Source organism: Mus pahari, chromosome 8 (assembly GCF_900095145.1).
Source record: "Mus pahari chromosome 8, PAHARI_EIJ_v1.1, whole genome shotgun sequence".
NCBI classification, from domain to species: domain Eukaryota; kingdom Metazoa; phylum Chordata; class Mammalia; order Rodentia; family Muridae; genus Mus; species Mus pahari.
This window is the reverse complement of record NC_034597.1, coordinates 36,158,924-36,174,622: the sequence shown is the minus strand read 5'-3', so window position 1 is coordinate 36,174,622 and position 15,699 is coordinate 36,158,924. Positions and strand designations below refer to the sequence as shown.

The 15,699-nt window shown below is 37.6% G+C and overlaps 2 protein-coding genes across 2 annotated transcripts in view; one reads left to right on the top strand and one right to left on the bottom strand.

Moving 5' to 3' along the window:
• The window catches only part of Ero1a (endoplasmic reticulum oxidoreductase 1 alpha), a 36,907-nt gene extending 31,539 nt beyond the window's left edge, over positions 1 to 5,368 (top strand). Inside the window, exons 14-16 of the mRNA XM_021203279.1 lie at positions 331 to 417; positions 509 to 642; positions 2,322 to 5,368. Coding sequence (XP_021058938.1) covers positions 331 to 417; positions 509 to 642; positions 2,322 to 2,382 — 282 coding nt within the window. The 3' untranslated portion in view covers positions 2,383 to 5,368. The remainder of the gene's footprint in view (positions 1 to 330; positions 418 to 508; positions 643 to 2,321) is intronic.
• A 971-nt stretch (positions 5,369 to 6,339) lies between these two features.
• The window catches only part of Gpr137c (G protein-coupled receptor 137C), a 52,568-nt gene continuing 43,208 nt past the window's right edge, over positions 6,340 to 15,699 (bottom strand). Inside the window, exons 4-7 of the mRNA XM_021203512.2 lie at positions 10,915 to 11,064; positions 9,674 to 9,799; positions 9,405 to 9,523; positions 6,340 to 8,564 (exon numbers count right to left, since the gene is read on the bottom strand). Of these exons, the coding sequence (XP_021059171.1) occupies positions 8,387 to 8,564; positions 9,405 to 9,523; positions 9,674 to 9,799; positions 10,915 to 11,064 (573 nt within the window). The 3' untranslated portion in view covers positions 6,340 to 8,386. The remainder of the gene's footprint in view (positions 8,565 to 9,404; positions 9,524 to 9,673; positions 9,800 to 10,914; positions 11,065 to 15,699) is intronic.

The window sequence follows — 15,699 nt, the reverse complement described above, 5'->3', positions numbered from 1 at the left end:
AGATCTGATGCCCTCTTCTGGAGTGTCTGAAGTCAGCTACAGTGTACTTACATATAATAAATAAATAAATCTTTAAAAAAAAAAAAAAAAAGAAAGTACATACAGGTCACTAGGAGTGTGAATTAGGCCTGCTACTTCATGTTTCTGCATCTTTTAAAGGACTTCATGAGGGGTGGATTGTATGTAGTTTTGAATCTCTGCGGAGGATTAAATGGACTGAGAGGGAGGGGTGTTCTCATAGGTAGTAGATGCTCTGGTGCCCTGGGGCACACTGTCCATGGGAAGCACTTGGGAACCGGTTCTTACAAGATTCTGTTACATTGTTTGTAGGAGGACTTCCGACTACACTTCAGGAACATTTCAAGAATCATGGACTGTGTTGGCTGCTTCAAGTGCCGCCTGTGGGGCAAGCTTCAGGTGAGCCGTGCTCTGGCTCTGTACTCATCCTTTGGTGAGCCGGTTCCTCATCTGTCCTTTTCCTCATCTGTCCTTCTTATTTCTGTTTTAGACTCAGGGGCTGGGCACTGCTCTGAAGATCTTGTTTTCCGAGAAACTGATCGCAAATATGCCGGAAAGCGGACCAAGTTACGAATTCCAGCTAACTAGACAAGAAATAGTATCACTGTTTAATGCATTTGGAAGGTTAGTTTTGATGTTCAGAAATTGCTTCTGCTAGCCATGGTAGTCTGATATCATGAGTAAATTTTCAGAGAAAGGGCTGGCGAGATGGCTCAGCAGGTAAGAGCACCCAACTGCTCTTCCAAAGGTCCAGAGTTCAAATCCCAGCAACCACATGGTGGCTCACAACCATCCTTAAGATCTGACTCCCTCTTCTGGAGTGTCTGAAGACAGCTACAGTGTACTTACATATAATAAATAAATAAATCTAAAAAAAAATTTTTTTTTCAGAGAAAACTAGAAATGCTCTTCTCATTAAGATTGCCTTGTTGTAGAATTATATGATCTGATGAAATACCTCAAGAACACACACACATGTATTTACTACTTATTTCCATCTGTTGATTTTTATAATCATGTTTACTTTTCTGACAGATTTTGAGTGCCATTAAATTTGTATACTTTATTGTAATTATTTTGTATATTCATACATATATACATCCATACATGGTTTTTGTTTTGTTTTGAGAGGAGGTTTCACTTTGTAGCCCTGGCTGGCCTGGAACTCACTGTGTAGACCAGGCTGGCCTCATGCTGAGATCTGCTGGCCTCTACCTTCCTGCTGGGATTAAAGCATGTGCCATCCGGCCCAGCTAATTGTGATTATTTAAAAGCATTTTGTTTTTCTTTTTATTTGGTATGTGCGCTGCTGAAGCAAGCACTATTGGTGCTACCTTTAAAGGTTATGGAAAATCACAAATATTTCTATGAACTCATAATTATATAAAAAAATGAGTAATTCTTACAATTTTTTTTTTTCTATTGAAAGTGAGTTAAAGCGAGAGATAAGGAAGACACATCAACAGTTTTAGGTGTAGACGGCTTTTCCTTCTGAGCATGGTGATTCTGAGACGATGGCCCCTTCCCCTCAGTGCTGCCATTGAGCCCTCACATGGTGGGCAGCTCTCACTCAAAAACACTATTAGACATTCTGAGATTGAAATAACTGGGCTTAGAATTTATTTCCCTAGCACCCAGGAGCTTTACTTTTTTTTTTTTTTTTTTTTTTTCTTTTTTTTTTTTTTTTTTTTGAGAGGTTTTGCATAGTTTCTATTAGATTTATTTATAGGTGTTTTATCTTTTGTGCCAGTATGCATACTATAATTTTAATACTTAGCTACCTGTAATGTGGAGAACAACTTATGTATTTATATTGTTTTGTATTCAAATTTCTTCATTATTTTAATGATTTTCGAACAACAGTTTTTGCAGGATTTTAAATAACCTGTCTTGATTATATTCAATATAACCATCATATTTGTATATTCTTTTTTTTTCAGTTTTTTTTATTATTATTTTCTTTATTTACATTTCAAATGCTATCCCGAAAGTTCACTATACCCCCCCCCGCCCCTGCTCCCCTACCCACCCACTCCCTCAGCATAGCTCTGGATATTTAAAATACACATTTACATACATACATATATATTTTCAATATTTGAATATTAAAAGTTAGCTTGTGTTGGACAATATTATCTTAGGTTTTCCTTGCCAGATTAAAAACTAAAGGATACAAGCAGATTTATGTACCTTTCAATTTGTTGAAATAAATTACTTTATAATTTCTGTATACTCTAAAAATGCAGAATGATTAATAGAATTTATGAAAGACAGTTTTTACATGAAATGTTTCTTGGTTACAGGATTTCCACAAGTGTGAGAGAATTAGAGAACTTCAGGCACTTGTTACAGAATGTTCACTGAGGACGACGGTTGGAATGTGCCTGTTTTCTGCACAGGGGAGTCCGAAGGGCAGAATCTCTCTGAGCACCATGGTTGCAATGACCGTCCTAAGCCAAACGTTTATATAAAGCTGCTTTTGTAAAGGAAGAGGTACATTGTCTTAAGTAAATGACATTTTTAAAAATTGTGTTCATGTTTAATATTATTGTGAATAAAAGTAGTATTTTGGTAATGTACAAATTTTAATACTAAGCAAAAGTAAGGTCATTAAACTCCCATATGATAAAGCTAGGTAAATACTGCCTTAGGCTCTCAAGCTAGAGTTGAATTTAAGAAGGTGTAATGAAAGCAAAGCTAAGGTACCTAAGACAAGTGTTTGATAATAAAATATTCAGAGGCTCCACAATAAACCATGGTCATTGGCCTCAGACACCAATGCTTTTTCATTTGCCTCGTTTGCAAAGAAAATACAGACTGCCCAGCTAGATTTAAATTTTAGAAAAGCAACCAGTTTTCCTTTCAATGATAAGTATGTTGAAGTTTATTAGAGCCTATTTATACTACAAGTTATTTGCTACAAGTTATTTGCTCGAAGTTCAAGCAAACTTTAACTGGGAGCCCTGCGTTTTCCTGACAACCTTAAAATACACTGGTAAGAAACATTCCTTTTAGAGTTAAATAGCTATTTTGATCATGCTGTTTTGGTATGTCGGGAAGTAGAACAATTCAAAGGCACAGGAGATTTCTAAACATTGTAGAAAGATAAATTATATATTTATTCTCATAATAGTTCCCCTAATGGAATTTTGGGGAAATTTTTATTTTTATATAATTTCATATTTACAGAAAAGTTTCAAAAACTGTTAAAAAAAAAAACCAAAAAAACCAAAAAACCAAGCCTGTTTTACTCAGATTCATGGATTGTTCACATGTGTTTTAACCCCTCACCCCAGCTCACAGTGGCAATTGAGCCCAGGACCTCAGTCACGCTGGGCTAGCCCTGCATTCATGAGCTTTGTCTTCAGGCCTTGCTTAAGCTCCTACATAGACAGAGATATGCTGTTTTTATTTAAGGGTTTGAGTCATGGGCATCATGGTTTAACCCAAAATACTTAAGTGTGATGGTCAGTAATTTCCTAAAAACTATTTTTTGTTTTCTTTTTAAAGGAATACCCAAACCTTACAAATCTGAGCTGAACTACTTACTATAAGCCTTAAAATAAGGAAACATCCCACATCTCAGTCACCTGAAGTTTGAATTTGGTTGCCTTTATTTGACCTGTGTAATCACAGGCTATACAACTCATGTTTTTATGCATGAAACTTATTTTCTTTTTCTCCATAGAATGGAACTGTAACGTAGATAAGATAGGTTATTAATTAGTAGAAGCTCTTCACTGAGAGCAATATTTGAAGTGGCTTAAGAATTTACATCACATGGCAGTTATAAATGGTATATACCTCAAAATTATGCCCCCTTGATGTCACATCTAATGTCTTGAGCAGTTAGGACTGGTTGAGATGTCACATAAGAAAAAGCAGGACTTACATATGTAATGGTTAGGAATGTCACTTTACACTGCTGTGTATTTTCTCTGTCCCTAAGACTTGGTCTAGTGCCAGGCATACAGTTGGTGTCTAATATTTGTTGATGGAAAGTATATGTATTTAGTATACTTTAAGTGAATGGTGATGTAGCTTGTTTAATAATGTATCCTTTTTCCCCTTCCCTCTCACTTTTTCTTTTGGATCTCATAATAAATGAAAGACATCAACCCACTAATTAGGTCAGTTTTCTTGGAGACTTAAAAGAACTAAATGATCACCAAACACAAGCCAGCCCTTTTGAAACCAGCACTGCTTTCACTTGCTTCTCCTGCTTGATTGGCTGTGTCCTCTGTCCCTCCAAGTGAGGTCTAATACCGAATTCTAAGTCTATACTTAACAAGCAGTTTAATTTCTAAGAAATATTAACTTTTCCTGTACATGACACAGTTGACAATCCCTTCCCTGAAGTCCCTATTCCTTTGTGTCCTTGTGTTTGACTTGCTCCTGGGTATCTTTCTTCTGGTCTCTCCATTTCACCTAAATATCGTTCCTCAGACTTTGCTCTAAGTCACTGGGCCGTACTTTTCAGTGATTTCCATGCAGTAATCTCAGTTCAGCTTCTCAGTCTCTGCTGTGCTCACTTGGCTGCTTGTCGCTTCTGCATCTTCAAGGACTCAGTCACCACAAACCTACTCTATGTTTGTGTTCCTTCCTTGGTTAATTTCAGAACCATTGCACTCACTGTTCCAAGGTTTTACGGTTCGTTCCTGTATCGTCCACCTGACTATTGATGTCTTTTAAGTTCTGATTTTCTCCAACGTTTCGGTTTTTCAGTTTTTATTACAGTCACCAAAGGATTACCTGTCTGTTTTCCCATCTCTCTGTTGGCTCACATTACCAGATTGGGCTTTCTAGAAGCATTCAGCCTAATTAATTCCTGCTGGCAAGTTTATGAGCTTTTTGGTGAGAGTCTCTGTTTGATATCCAAGACCCTCCTCTTGTGTTTGCCACTATTCTGATAAGAGTGTTAAAAAGTATTCCAAAAGTCCAGAGTTGGTAGCCTTCCAAACCTTTGCAGACACAGTATTTGCATTAAGAGCCTTAGGCTTCTTTCTCATCTGGGAAATGCCGTGCATTTTTGAAATTCTGTGAAATTACCCCTGTCCCCTTCCTGTGGTCCCCACTGTAACTGCAACCTACCTCTACTGCATCACTTACTGTACTGTATATTTTATTTGATAAAGTGTCCTTTACTAGAATGTGAGCTCCTTAGGGGCAGGAAAAGAAACTGTATTCATTTTGGCATCTCTATAGCATAATGTTTGGCACATGAGCATTTAATAAATGTTTGTTGAATAAATTGCCTCACATGACAGCTGTTCTGACTGCAGGTACCTTTGCTGCACAGTGAGGATCAGTAGACTGAGGGTGGGGGCAATAAAGATGAAAATAATTGAAAAATCTTTGGTCTTTGGTCAGTTACGAGTGTGTTCTACTTTGGGATGAACCAATACCACAGGGGTTTCTCGATGAAAGGGTAGCTAGGATTGTAGACTAGACAAACTTCAAGATTCTCAGGAGGAGGGAGATGTTATAAATCACGTCATGAGGATTTTTCTTAGTTTAATGTATGAATAAGTGTCTGCCTCATAACACTGCCATTAAGAACCTGGTGCTTTATTTCAAACTGGCTATAATGTGTTATGGTCTAGATTTAATGTATTATTCACTAATTCATTTGTAATGAAATTTTTGAAAAAAATTGAATGGATTCCATTAAGGTACATTAAGAAAACACACCTTCAAATGAAAGCACTCTGTAACAGTAGCATTTTATTATAATTTAGTGAAACAAAGAAATACATTCATTGGCCTCAGCTATACTTTTGCAACCAGTTTGAAACTGATTGTATAGCTGAGAAACACTGTTAAACAATAAAAAGGCAATTAGGAATAAAAAAAGCCACTTTAGCTATAAATTACATTGTCCACAAAACTACAATCAGCTACAGTAAGTGGTAATAGTTTCAAAATTAATAGCAACCCTAATGAAATAAGACCATAAATATTGCTAATCACTGTAGAGTTATACATTTAAGCAACTAAATTCGATTTTTTAGTTTATGACTGAGGAAGGGCTGGAATTGTCATGTGCTTCAGTGCAGGTGGACAGGGAACTATAGCCCTTTGACTTGATAAACAGCTCCTTCTGAGACCAAACTTAAAGTGCTGCTAGTGCTTCTGAAAATTTAAGCAAACACGGGGGCAGATTTCTTTGGTGATGTATTGTGAGATGTATATGAGACAAATGTTAGGAATTTAGGTACTTTATAGGCCAGGTGTGGTGGCACAAACCTTCATCCTCCTACTCGGGAGGCAGAGACAGGAGAATCTGTGAGTTCCAGACCAGCCTGGTCTACATAGCCAGTTCCAGAACAGCCAGGGTTACATACAGACATCCTGTTTTTTGTTTTTTGTTTTTGTTTTTTAAAAAAAGTACTTGAGTCAGTGATAAATTTAATGAATTAACAAATCTCAAATTCAGTATAGTCAACCAGTGCGCTAAAAGAACTAAACCACTTTATCTGAAGTATTTAATCTTTGTTTACTTTGTCAAACAGGAGGTTTGTATATAGAAGCTTAACTAGAAAAAAATCTTGAACCCAGAGATTAACAAAGACAATAGAGTTAGATACCTAATATTAAACAACTGGCACTCTGAGAAACTGAATTACTGAAACCCACTTTGGTAGACTATGCCATTAGGTTGTCATCTTAGTACCAAGGCTAACTTCTGTACTATATAAGTTTAAATGATTTGTTACAATAGGAACTTATAAACAAATGCCATGTATATTAATTATGCTTCTGATTGAATTTAAAATCCGCTGTTCATAAAAAGAAGAAAAGTATTTGGCTTTGTACCATCTCAGAAGATGGAAAGAATTAACAGTGTGTTTTTAAAGATTCGCACATACTTTTGTGAAGTTGCTGCATTAGTCACCAAAAAGCTGAAAGATACTTTAGGTCTGAGTACAAATAAGACAGTTTCTCGTCACAGTAGACAGGAGAGGGCAGCTGTGTTCGTCTCAGTTCAAAAGCAGTTGGTAGATCCTATGTGGGGTCATGTTACCTGTGTGACAGCCTCCTGAACTGCCTGTCTCCTCGGAATCTGAGGTATTCAGCGTCTACTTTCCATACAGAAACGGGTAGAAAGTACGTTGTAAAATTTTGTGTTGTTTGGGCCTACTACTGTGTGTGTGTTATGTCTGTGTGTCCACATGAACACAAGGGTGCGCGTGAGCGTGCACAGGCACACAGCTTGCAATATCATATTTAAAATAGTTTTAGTGAAATCCTAAAATATTCCAATGTTGTTAATCTCTTAACATTTCTCCCGTTTGCTTGTTAATTTCATGCTGGAATTGATTGGAATTAATTTAATTTGACTTAGGCCATATACAAAGTATAAAATGTGAAAATAAAGGTGGGATTATACATCTTATATTGCACTTTAGCTCACTGTAAAATGTCTCATGATTTAATTTACCTGAGGACAGTCTTGACTTGGTAGGTAGGATGAACTCCATCTCCTTTCAGATAAATTGAATGCTTTTTGAAAACATACTGTTTTTAACTTAGCACTTTTTTTTTCAATGAAGAATCTCTAAATGCATCTGTAAACTTGTTTAGTCCCAAGACATTCTACTGAAGCCCCCTATGCAAAGGTCACTATTGCTTCTGGAAGAGTCATGCTTAAACTGCTACTTAGTCACAAAATAGTCACTTGACCAGTCCTCTTCAAAGCCACACAGTCTCCACTGGCTTACTGTTCCTCTTAAAGAAACCCCTCTGGCTTTCCAAAGAACACTGCCAGCCAGCAGCACCATAAAGGAGTTTTACTATCACTTGTTTAAAATAATGGAGTAATTTCAATTGACATTTTTCAAAGCATGCTTTAAAAAACTGTCTTAAGTGTTACGTATTTTTAGATTTTTTAAAAAAAGAATAATGCATTTTTAACCCTCAATTCTGAGCACTGATCACACTTTAAAACTGTCACTGGGTAAGGTAGAGTACACCATTGGGCTTCTAGGTTTTGATTTTTGTGGAAAACTGCCTCCCGATTTAGTGTACAACAATATTCTGGTGTGAGTACTCGAGTGTGGCTTTGGGGATGGCAGAGTATTCTTTCCAAACATAGGTAAAAGTGCAAATATGCAAATGTGCGCTGGATGTTCCAAAGTTAGGAGGTTCTGAGGTCATCAAATACCTTAGCATCTCATCTCTTCTCCTCTAGACTTCACGTTTCACTATGCAGAGGTCAAAACATGGAGAACCATGAAACATAGCTTTATTTCCAGACTTTTGTTAGTTGCAATAGATGGTGCAGTGTTGATGCAGATGGTTTGAAAGATGTTGACTACACATACACATTCATGAAAAACAGTTTGAGACTTCAGCCGTGGGAAAGCCATCAGTTCTGTGGAGTTACGTATAAGCTATGGTGATTCCTCATATCTAAATTACTGCATGTGAAGAGCAAAGGAGCAGTGTCTGTCACAGGTCCATTCAGTGGGGGTGTGACTGTGTATGTGCTGCCGCCACACCCAGTCATGGTGCCGTACCAGCCCAAAGTTTGAGAGTTTGATAAACTGCAACAACAACAATAAGGCAAATAAGTCAGGGCAGTGATCAGAAGGTGCCACACTGGCATTAAAATTTTTTTTTCCAAAGAAATTCGCAACTCAGGAATATATTAAAATATGCAAAATAATACAACTTTCTACAAAGTTTAATGGCTTCTATCTAGTATCTCTGATCTTTAACATGTATCACAAAAACCATATATGATTCTCAAAAGTGGAAGAATGTGCCTGACAATGTTTTATTATTATGTACTGTACTTTGTTCCAGCACATCTGTATGTACATGTATTTCTTTAGTCCTCAGTAAAAGCCATTAGGCAGGCTAAGTTATAGTCACTGCCTCACATATGAGAATCAGGCTAAGCGTCTTGTCTAGTTGGAGCAAGAATTACTGAAAACGAACCAAGCTGAACGAGTCTTGTTGGTGAATGATAAATCTTCTTATTTTGTAAGTGGAGGGCATTGGAAGACTTGATTTTTGACCTGGAATTGCACTAGAAATATTCAACCAGATACACAGAGCACATCAATCCTTCCATGCCTGTCAACATGTGTGAGAGTGCATGCACGCTCTGACTCTGAGCCATGAAGGGGTCCTAAGATGATATAGTACTACTTTACTCCCAAGGATTTTCAAGAAAGGGTAGTAAGCTGGCTTCAGGTCAGCTGACAGTTCTTTATAGAGCGTGTCCTACCACAGTTAAGATATAATGTGCTAAGCTGCAGTATTTCATGATCATATGTATTGATATATACTGCCAAATCCCTGGTTCAATGGGAGGGCTAGAATTCAGAGTTGTTCTGGTCTGTCAATACTAATCCAGTCAAGTGACCAGTTACATCTACCTTCCTTCCCGCGAGCTCCCCAGTCTTGGCAAGTCGTCGTCACTATCATACCGTCTTGGATTGTCGAAAAAGCAAGCTCCGGAGCTGTAGCTGTGGCTGCTTACCATGCCAGCGGGTGCCTGTGGACACAGCATTAAAGACTGGGTGAAGGCAGAGACCCCAGTCTATGAGCTTTAGCCCCAAACTTTTCTAAAAACAGCAACATGTGATAAATATCCCATGCTTTAAAAAAATGAGGTTGAGCCTAGAAGGATATTATGATATCTTACCAGATTCTGGTTTAATCTCTGTGCCCGGAAAAATAGTACCACTGACCATGCTGGTACATGCTCCCACAGAAAGAGGACCATTCCAAAGACAATGTAGTCTCCTCCATTTCCATCTTCTCCCTGAGCCTGCCCAAAGAGTACAGAGTAATTTTCACAATGACTTTATATTATTTATATTACGAGCAATCACACACATCAAGTATCAATACAAAAGCACTGAACTTTTCTGTATTTTGTGATTTCTCATGTAATGATTATTTTTCCCTCATGGACCATAACAGTACTTTTGATTTTTATTACAATAAGACAAACGTTTTAATGCATTATCTTAGAAAAGTAATTTTAGTTCTTGTATAATACAGCACCATAGCCTGAAGAGTGTTAGTTGTAAAGAATTACTGTTCCAACTGCCCCATGGACACTGAAGCACTATGAGTTAGGCCTGGGGAAAAATGAGGCATGCTAAGTAAATCCTCACAGCTGATTTTTAGAATACACTATGGGACTACTCTATACACCGATGTTGTTTCTATTCCACCAGATGCTGGGAGAAGGGAAACAGGAAAAGATGTAAAGAGAATCTGCCACATGGAATCACACGTGAAAAGTCCATCTCCTTATTGGACAAATGAAGTCTTCTGGAGAGCTTTAGATTCAGTGCCAAGTGGAAGTAATACAAAGACAGAACATGAAACTGTCAAATGCACATTTAGGAAGGGATGGAACATGCTTAAAGGGTAAACATGTACAGCTACAATGTTGCGAATTAAAGTAAACACCTGGACATGCAAAGAACAATTAAGGCTCTTCCCTTTGCAAGGCTGATAGAAACACACTTTAAAGGAAGTAATTATTTCTATATATAAGACTGAACAAAGTATTAAGATTTTACATAGTTCTTTCATCCTTACAGTACTTTAGCTATATTTTCACTGGCTACTGCTAGACAATATCACAATATCACTACCTAGTGATATTAAAACAGCATCATTTTAAAAGTTAGTAATTAGGTTTATGAGTTTTCTATGAGGTTTCTAGCACTATTTCTTTGATAAAACTTTCTGAAGAATGATTTCAAGGTGTTACATGCAAATGAGAAACTTTAAACAGTTTTAAACAAGGTTATTGAAAGCCGAGATTGCATACAAACATGTCTATGTCAAACACTAAATGTCCTTGCTAAGATTACTTAATTATCAACTGTATTAACTGTAGACTGGCACTATATGTCAGGCACTTACCTTATCTGAAAGATTATCCCAGCCATAATTAAATGGACTCTCTAAGGTATCCTGCGATATGGTGATCACTACCAGATTATAACAAGCTCTGGAAGAGTAGAGAAGAATGACTACAGAGCCCACGATGACAGTCTGGCACAGAGACATACCCTATAGAAAGGAAAAGCACAGCCATGATTTCAGCAGTTTACCATGGGGAGTGAGCTGTTCATTGGCACACAGCAGTCACCTCCTGCAAAGTACCCTAGAAAGAGGGGTGGACACCTGCTCGACCAACCTCTTGATTATCCTGCCTGTAACGCCTGTTCCTAGAATGACATGCTGTGTTTCCTCAACTGCTAAATGGCAGTTGGAAGATTTTGTTTTACCAAGGTCACCTTACTCCTGTGGTAATACATGAGTGGACAAACTGGCCTAAGTTCTGAGCCATATTTGATTATAGACAGTGTAGTCTACTCAGAGTGGAAGGGGAAATGGAAACACTTGCCTGTTTGAATACACTTTTTTCCCCCCTGGTACAAGGCAGGAACAGAAATTCAGTTCCTCGCACATTTACTCCATTTTATTAGGAAATGGATGATGGTGCTTTGAGTGATATCATGTTGCCGAAGAAATAAACCAGGGATTTGACCAAGCGTTCAAATGTCTACACTGTGGCCTTTGCCATTTCCCAAGAGACAGAAAGTCCTCTATAAAACTCCCTGGTTTTCAATCATATTGGGTTCAAGGAAGTGGGCTATAATACTGTTTACAAGGACTCTCAATCTGGGGTCTTTATTTGAATACAATAGGTTTCCTCTGTAACCCAACATGTTTTTCATGTGGGTTAAAAACATTATCCTAAGAGGTGATGCCACTGTCAAAAATATTGATTCATTTCAAGTTAATACTCAATATGATAATTTGAAAGTTGTATTCAATTGTCACTAGCTTAAGAAACATTTATAGCACGTAGCATACAAGGTCCAGGGTTGGTAAATGACCTGTAAGTCGTGGGGGAGTGCTCCCATGGGGGTACTGTCCTCTGACCTTTGTGATATTCAAGAAGAAAAAACAGTTTATAATTATTTGGCCAGAATTAAACTCCATTTTATATAATAACGTTTTGGTAGCCTGTTTCCTGTCATCTGGAGCCATGAAGCTCACCCTGCTGTGAGGGTTCCTTATGCTGTTTGTGCTGATTCATGATTATAAGTACTGATGAACATCTCTCTAGAACAAGGACTTACAGCAAAGCGTGACACTTCTTCTTATGGCCCTAGTGATATGGCACTGTTTCGTGGATTAGGAAGCAGAATTAACCTGACGCAGGCTCGTTTGCTGTTCTGAATCCTGACTCTATGCAAAATGAGAAGACTCCTCACATAGATGAGCTGCAAGTGCAGCTCAGTGGAGCCTGTCTCAGCACTCCTGCGCCTTGAGCAGAACTCTGCCTGACTTCTCTGAGTCAGTTAACTATTTCCTAACTCTTGTGGCATCAGGACACACTTTCTTACATTAAATGTTCCATCTCATAAGAACTGGTGATTTCAAATACTAGAGGTTATGTCTCAATATTATGCTCCTTTAAAAGAAAGTTTAAATTCACCTTTCCAAAAAAAAAAAAAAAAAAAAAAGCAGAAGAGAATGATTTCAGTCCAGGTGGGGAAATCGCCCGGTGGCCATTGGGGGTAAAAACTGCAGCCATCTCAAGGGCTGAATCCAGGGATGATTAAGGCGGACACTCGTTTCCTTGTTGGATTATCTAATTTTTCTTCTTTGGATCTTAGTGGAAGAACAAAGGTCCACATTTGGATGATTAAGACAGCCTTCATAACCCTGCTACCAATGACCAGAGGATAACACTACTTCTTTAAAGCTGAAGACAGATTGATATTATCTCTTACATCTTTATGTTCTTAAAGTGAGTTACTCTTTGTACATGTTTATTAACTTACTGAGTGTGGTAAGAAAAAAAAGGAGCTCCCTCAAACTTTCAAAATTGTAATGAAGGCTATTTTTAAAAATAAAATTTGGAATATCTAAAAAGAGTTTGTATAATTTAAATACATGCCATATTTTCCAGAAGCACATATAATGTATAAAATCCCTATTATAATTAGGGCAATTACATAAAACTTATATTGTTTTCTCAAAGTTTTATCAAGAGTTCAAATATTCCATAAAATCATAGTACTAACACCAATACTGCTTGCTGTATGGAAAAATCCAACTTTACATCTGTAGCCACCCATTCATGGTTCTTTTGTCTACAGACAATTATCTGATATAAATTTACATACTGACATATCTGTTAACTTCTTTTATTTTCACTTTATATTTTTAATTATGGTAAGTACATTAAATTTTATTTGTATTGTTGGTTCAAATGTATTGATTTCAGAATAGACAACAGTTATTAAAATACTTATTACTAGGACCAGTGAGATGGCATACTAGATAAATGTGCCTGTTACCAATCCCAAAGCCCTAAGTGTGATACACAGGACCTCATGTGGTGGTTGGAAAGAACTTGTCCTCTGACCTCCATATATGTGTGTACACGTGTTCACATAACACACAAAAGAAATAAATATAAAGAAATTTAAAAAGAGTTTTTCATAAAAGGCTAGACTGGTTCTGCCAGAGCTGAGAATCATTATTGTAACCAAGTTCCTCATAGGAACAATTCTTTGATCAACCCAGTACAATCATAACAAAATGTTTATTTCATAGTACATGAAAAAATTAAGTTTGAAAAACTTAAAAATTAAAATCTTCAGTAATATACATTTTAATTTTTCTGACTCCCCCAACTTAATAAAAACATTAACTTAGAATTAATCCAGAGTTTAAAAATATAAGAAAATGTCTATGATTCCTGACTGTTCTTGAACTCTGTGAGCTTCAGTAAAATTCCATCTTAGCCCCCTGAATAGCTGGAACTATTCGGTGACCCGATACTCTGCTCAGATTAGACTTGAAAAGAGCCATATAATTGAGAAGTTTGTTAAGTATAAATAAAAAAAGAATGCTGTATGAATCACTCACCAAAGTACAAGGACACACATGCACACATGTGTGTGCATGCCCCCTCCGAGAGAGAGAGAGAGAGAGAGAGAGAGAGAGAGAGAGAGAGAGAGAGAGAGTTATTTTATTTTACAAAAATAAAATAAAATGGGCTACCTCTGTGTGATGGTTTGTATATTCTTGGGCCAGAGAGTGGCACCATTTGGAGGTGTGGCCTTGTTGGAATAGGTGTGACCTGGTTGGAGTAGGTGTGTCACTGTGGGTGTGGGCTTAAGATCCTCACCCTAGTTGCCTGGAAGTCAGTCTTCCACTAGTAGCCTTTTAATGAAGAACTCTCACATAGAATGTAGAACTCTCAGCTCTGCCTGCGCCATGCCTGCCTGGATACTGCCATGCTCCCATCTTGATGATAATGGACTGAACCTCTGAACCTGTAAGCCAGCCCCAATTAAATGTTGTTTTTTACAAGACTTGCCTTGGTCATGTGTCTGTTCACAGCAGTAAAACCCTAACCAAGACAGAAGTTGGTACCCGGAGTTCACCCTAGGTCAGTCTTCCACTAGCAGTCTTTGGATGAAGATGTAGAACTCTCAGCTCCTCCTGTACCATGCCTGCCTGGATGCTGCCATGCTCCCACCTTGATGGTAATGGACTGAACCTCTGAATCTGTAAGCCAGCCCCAATTAAATGTTTTTTTTTATAAGACTTGCCTTGGTCATGGCTTCTGTTCACAGCAGTAAAACCCTAACCAAGACACTCTGCTTAAACCTATAAATAGTCTAAGGTTGTTTTTAAGGGGGCAATGGGCAAAGAATCAGTAACAATGAAGTAACTCATAAAAACAACTTATAGTCTAATTATATAAAACAATGGAAGAATAACAGTGATTTAAAAAAAAACAAATAGGGGTTATTCTACAAAACACAGGATTAAGAACTGGAAAAAAGGGTGCAACCATGGTGTAGGCTAAAGTTCTGCCAAGATGTGGGCCATCATCATTAACCCAGAGTTCCCACACAGCCAGTCATCCCCACATAGAAATACTCCCATTTTTGTTTTGCCAACTCAGTTCTGCCTCTTCTAGAGCTTCATGTAAGCAGAATCAAAGAGCATGGACTTGTTTGCAGGTTTCAATCAGCTGATGAGTCTCTGTCACCAGTGCTTGCTTCTCATCAATACCGAAGGTGACTAAGTCTTCACAGTTTGCCATGGCTTTTCTTGATTAAGTACCTGAAAGGCCCACTTTCTGGAAAATTCCAGGCAAACTGAGGCAGTTAATTATATTAACTCCAATGCACAATTACATCAATTTGTTTATGTGATAGCTGTTCATATGTCTTTCTCTTAACAGGCAGGTTCTGTGAGCGCTCATAAAATTATTGTGGATATACGCTTTCACTTTTTTTGGGTAGATATCCTGGAGTGGAATTTCTGAGTTGTATAGTAGGCAGAGGTTCAGCTGCTTTCAGAAATGATGTCTTCTTTCAAACCTGGATGTAGAATTTTTTACTTCCATCCAAGTCTGAGTTTGAGTGGCTTCATGCACTTGTCCTGTCTTAGATCCCACCTAGGTCGGCAAGGTTTTGACTCCTAGGTTTGCTGGTAGATGTGTAGTGATGTCTTCATTGACTCTGCCTCTCCATGGTTACTAATGATCCTGTGGGTTTTTTTTTTTTTTGGCCCTTTATACATTTTGCCAACAATCTATTCAAATCTTTTAATACCTTCCAACTTAGGATGTCTTTAAAAAGTAACTATAGATTTTTATATATTCTG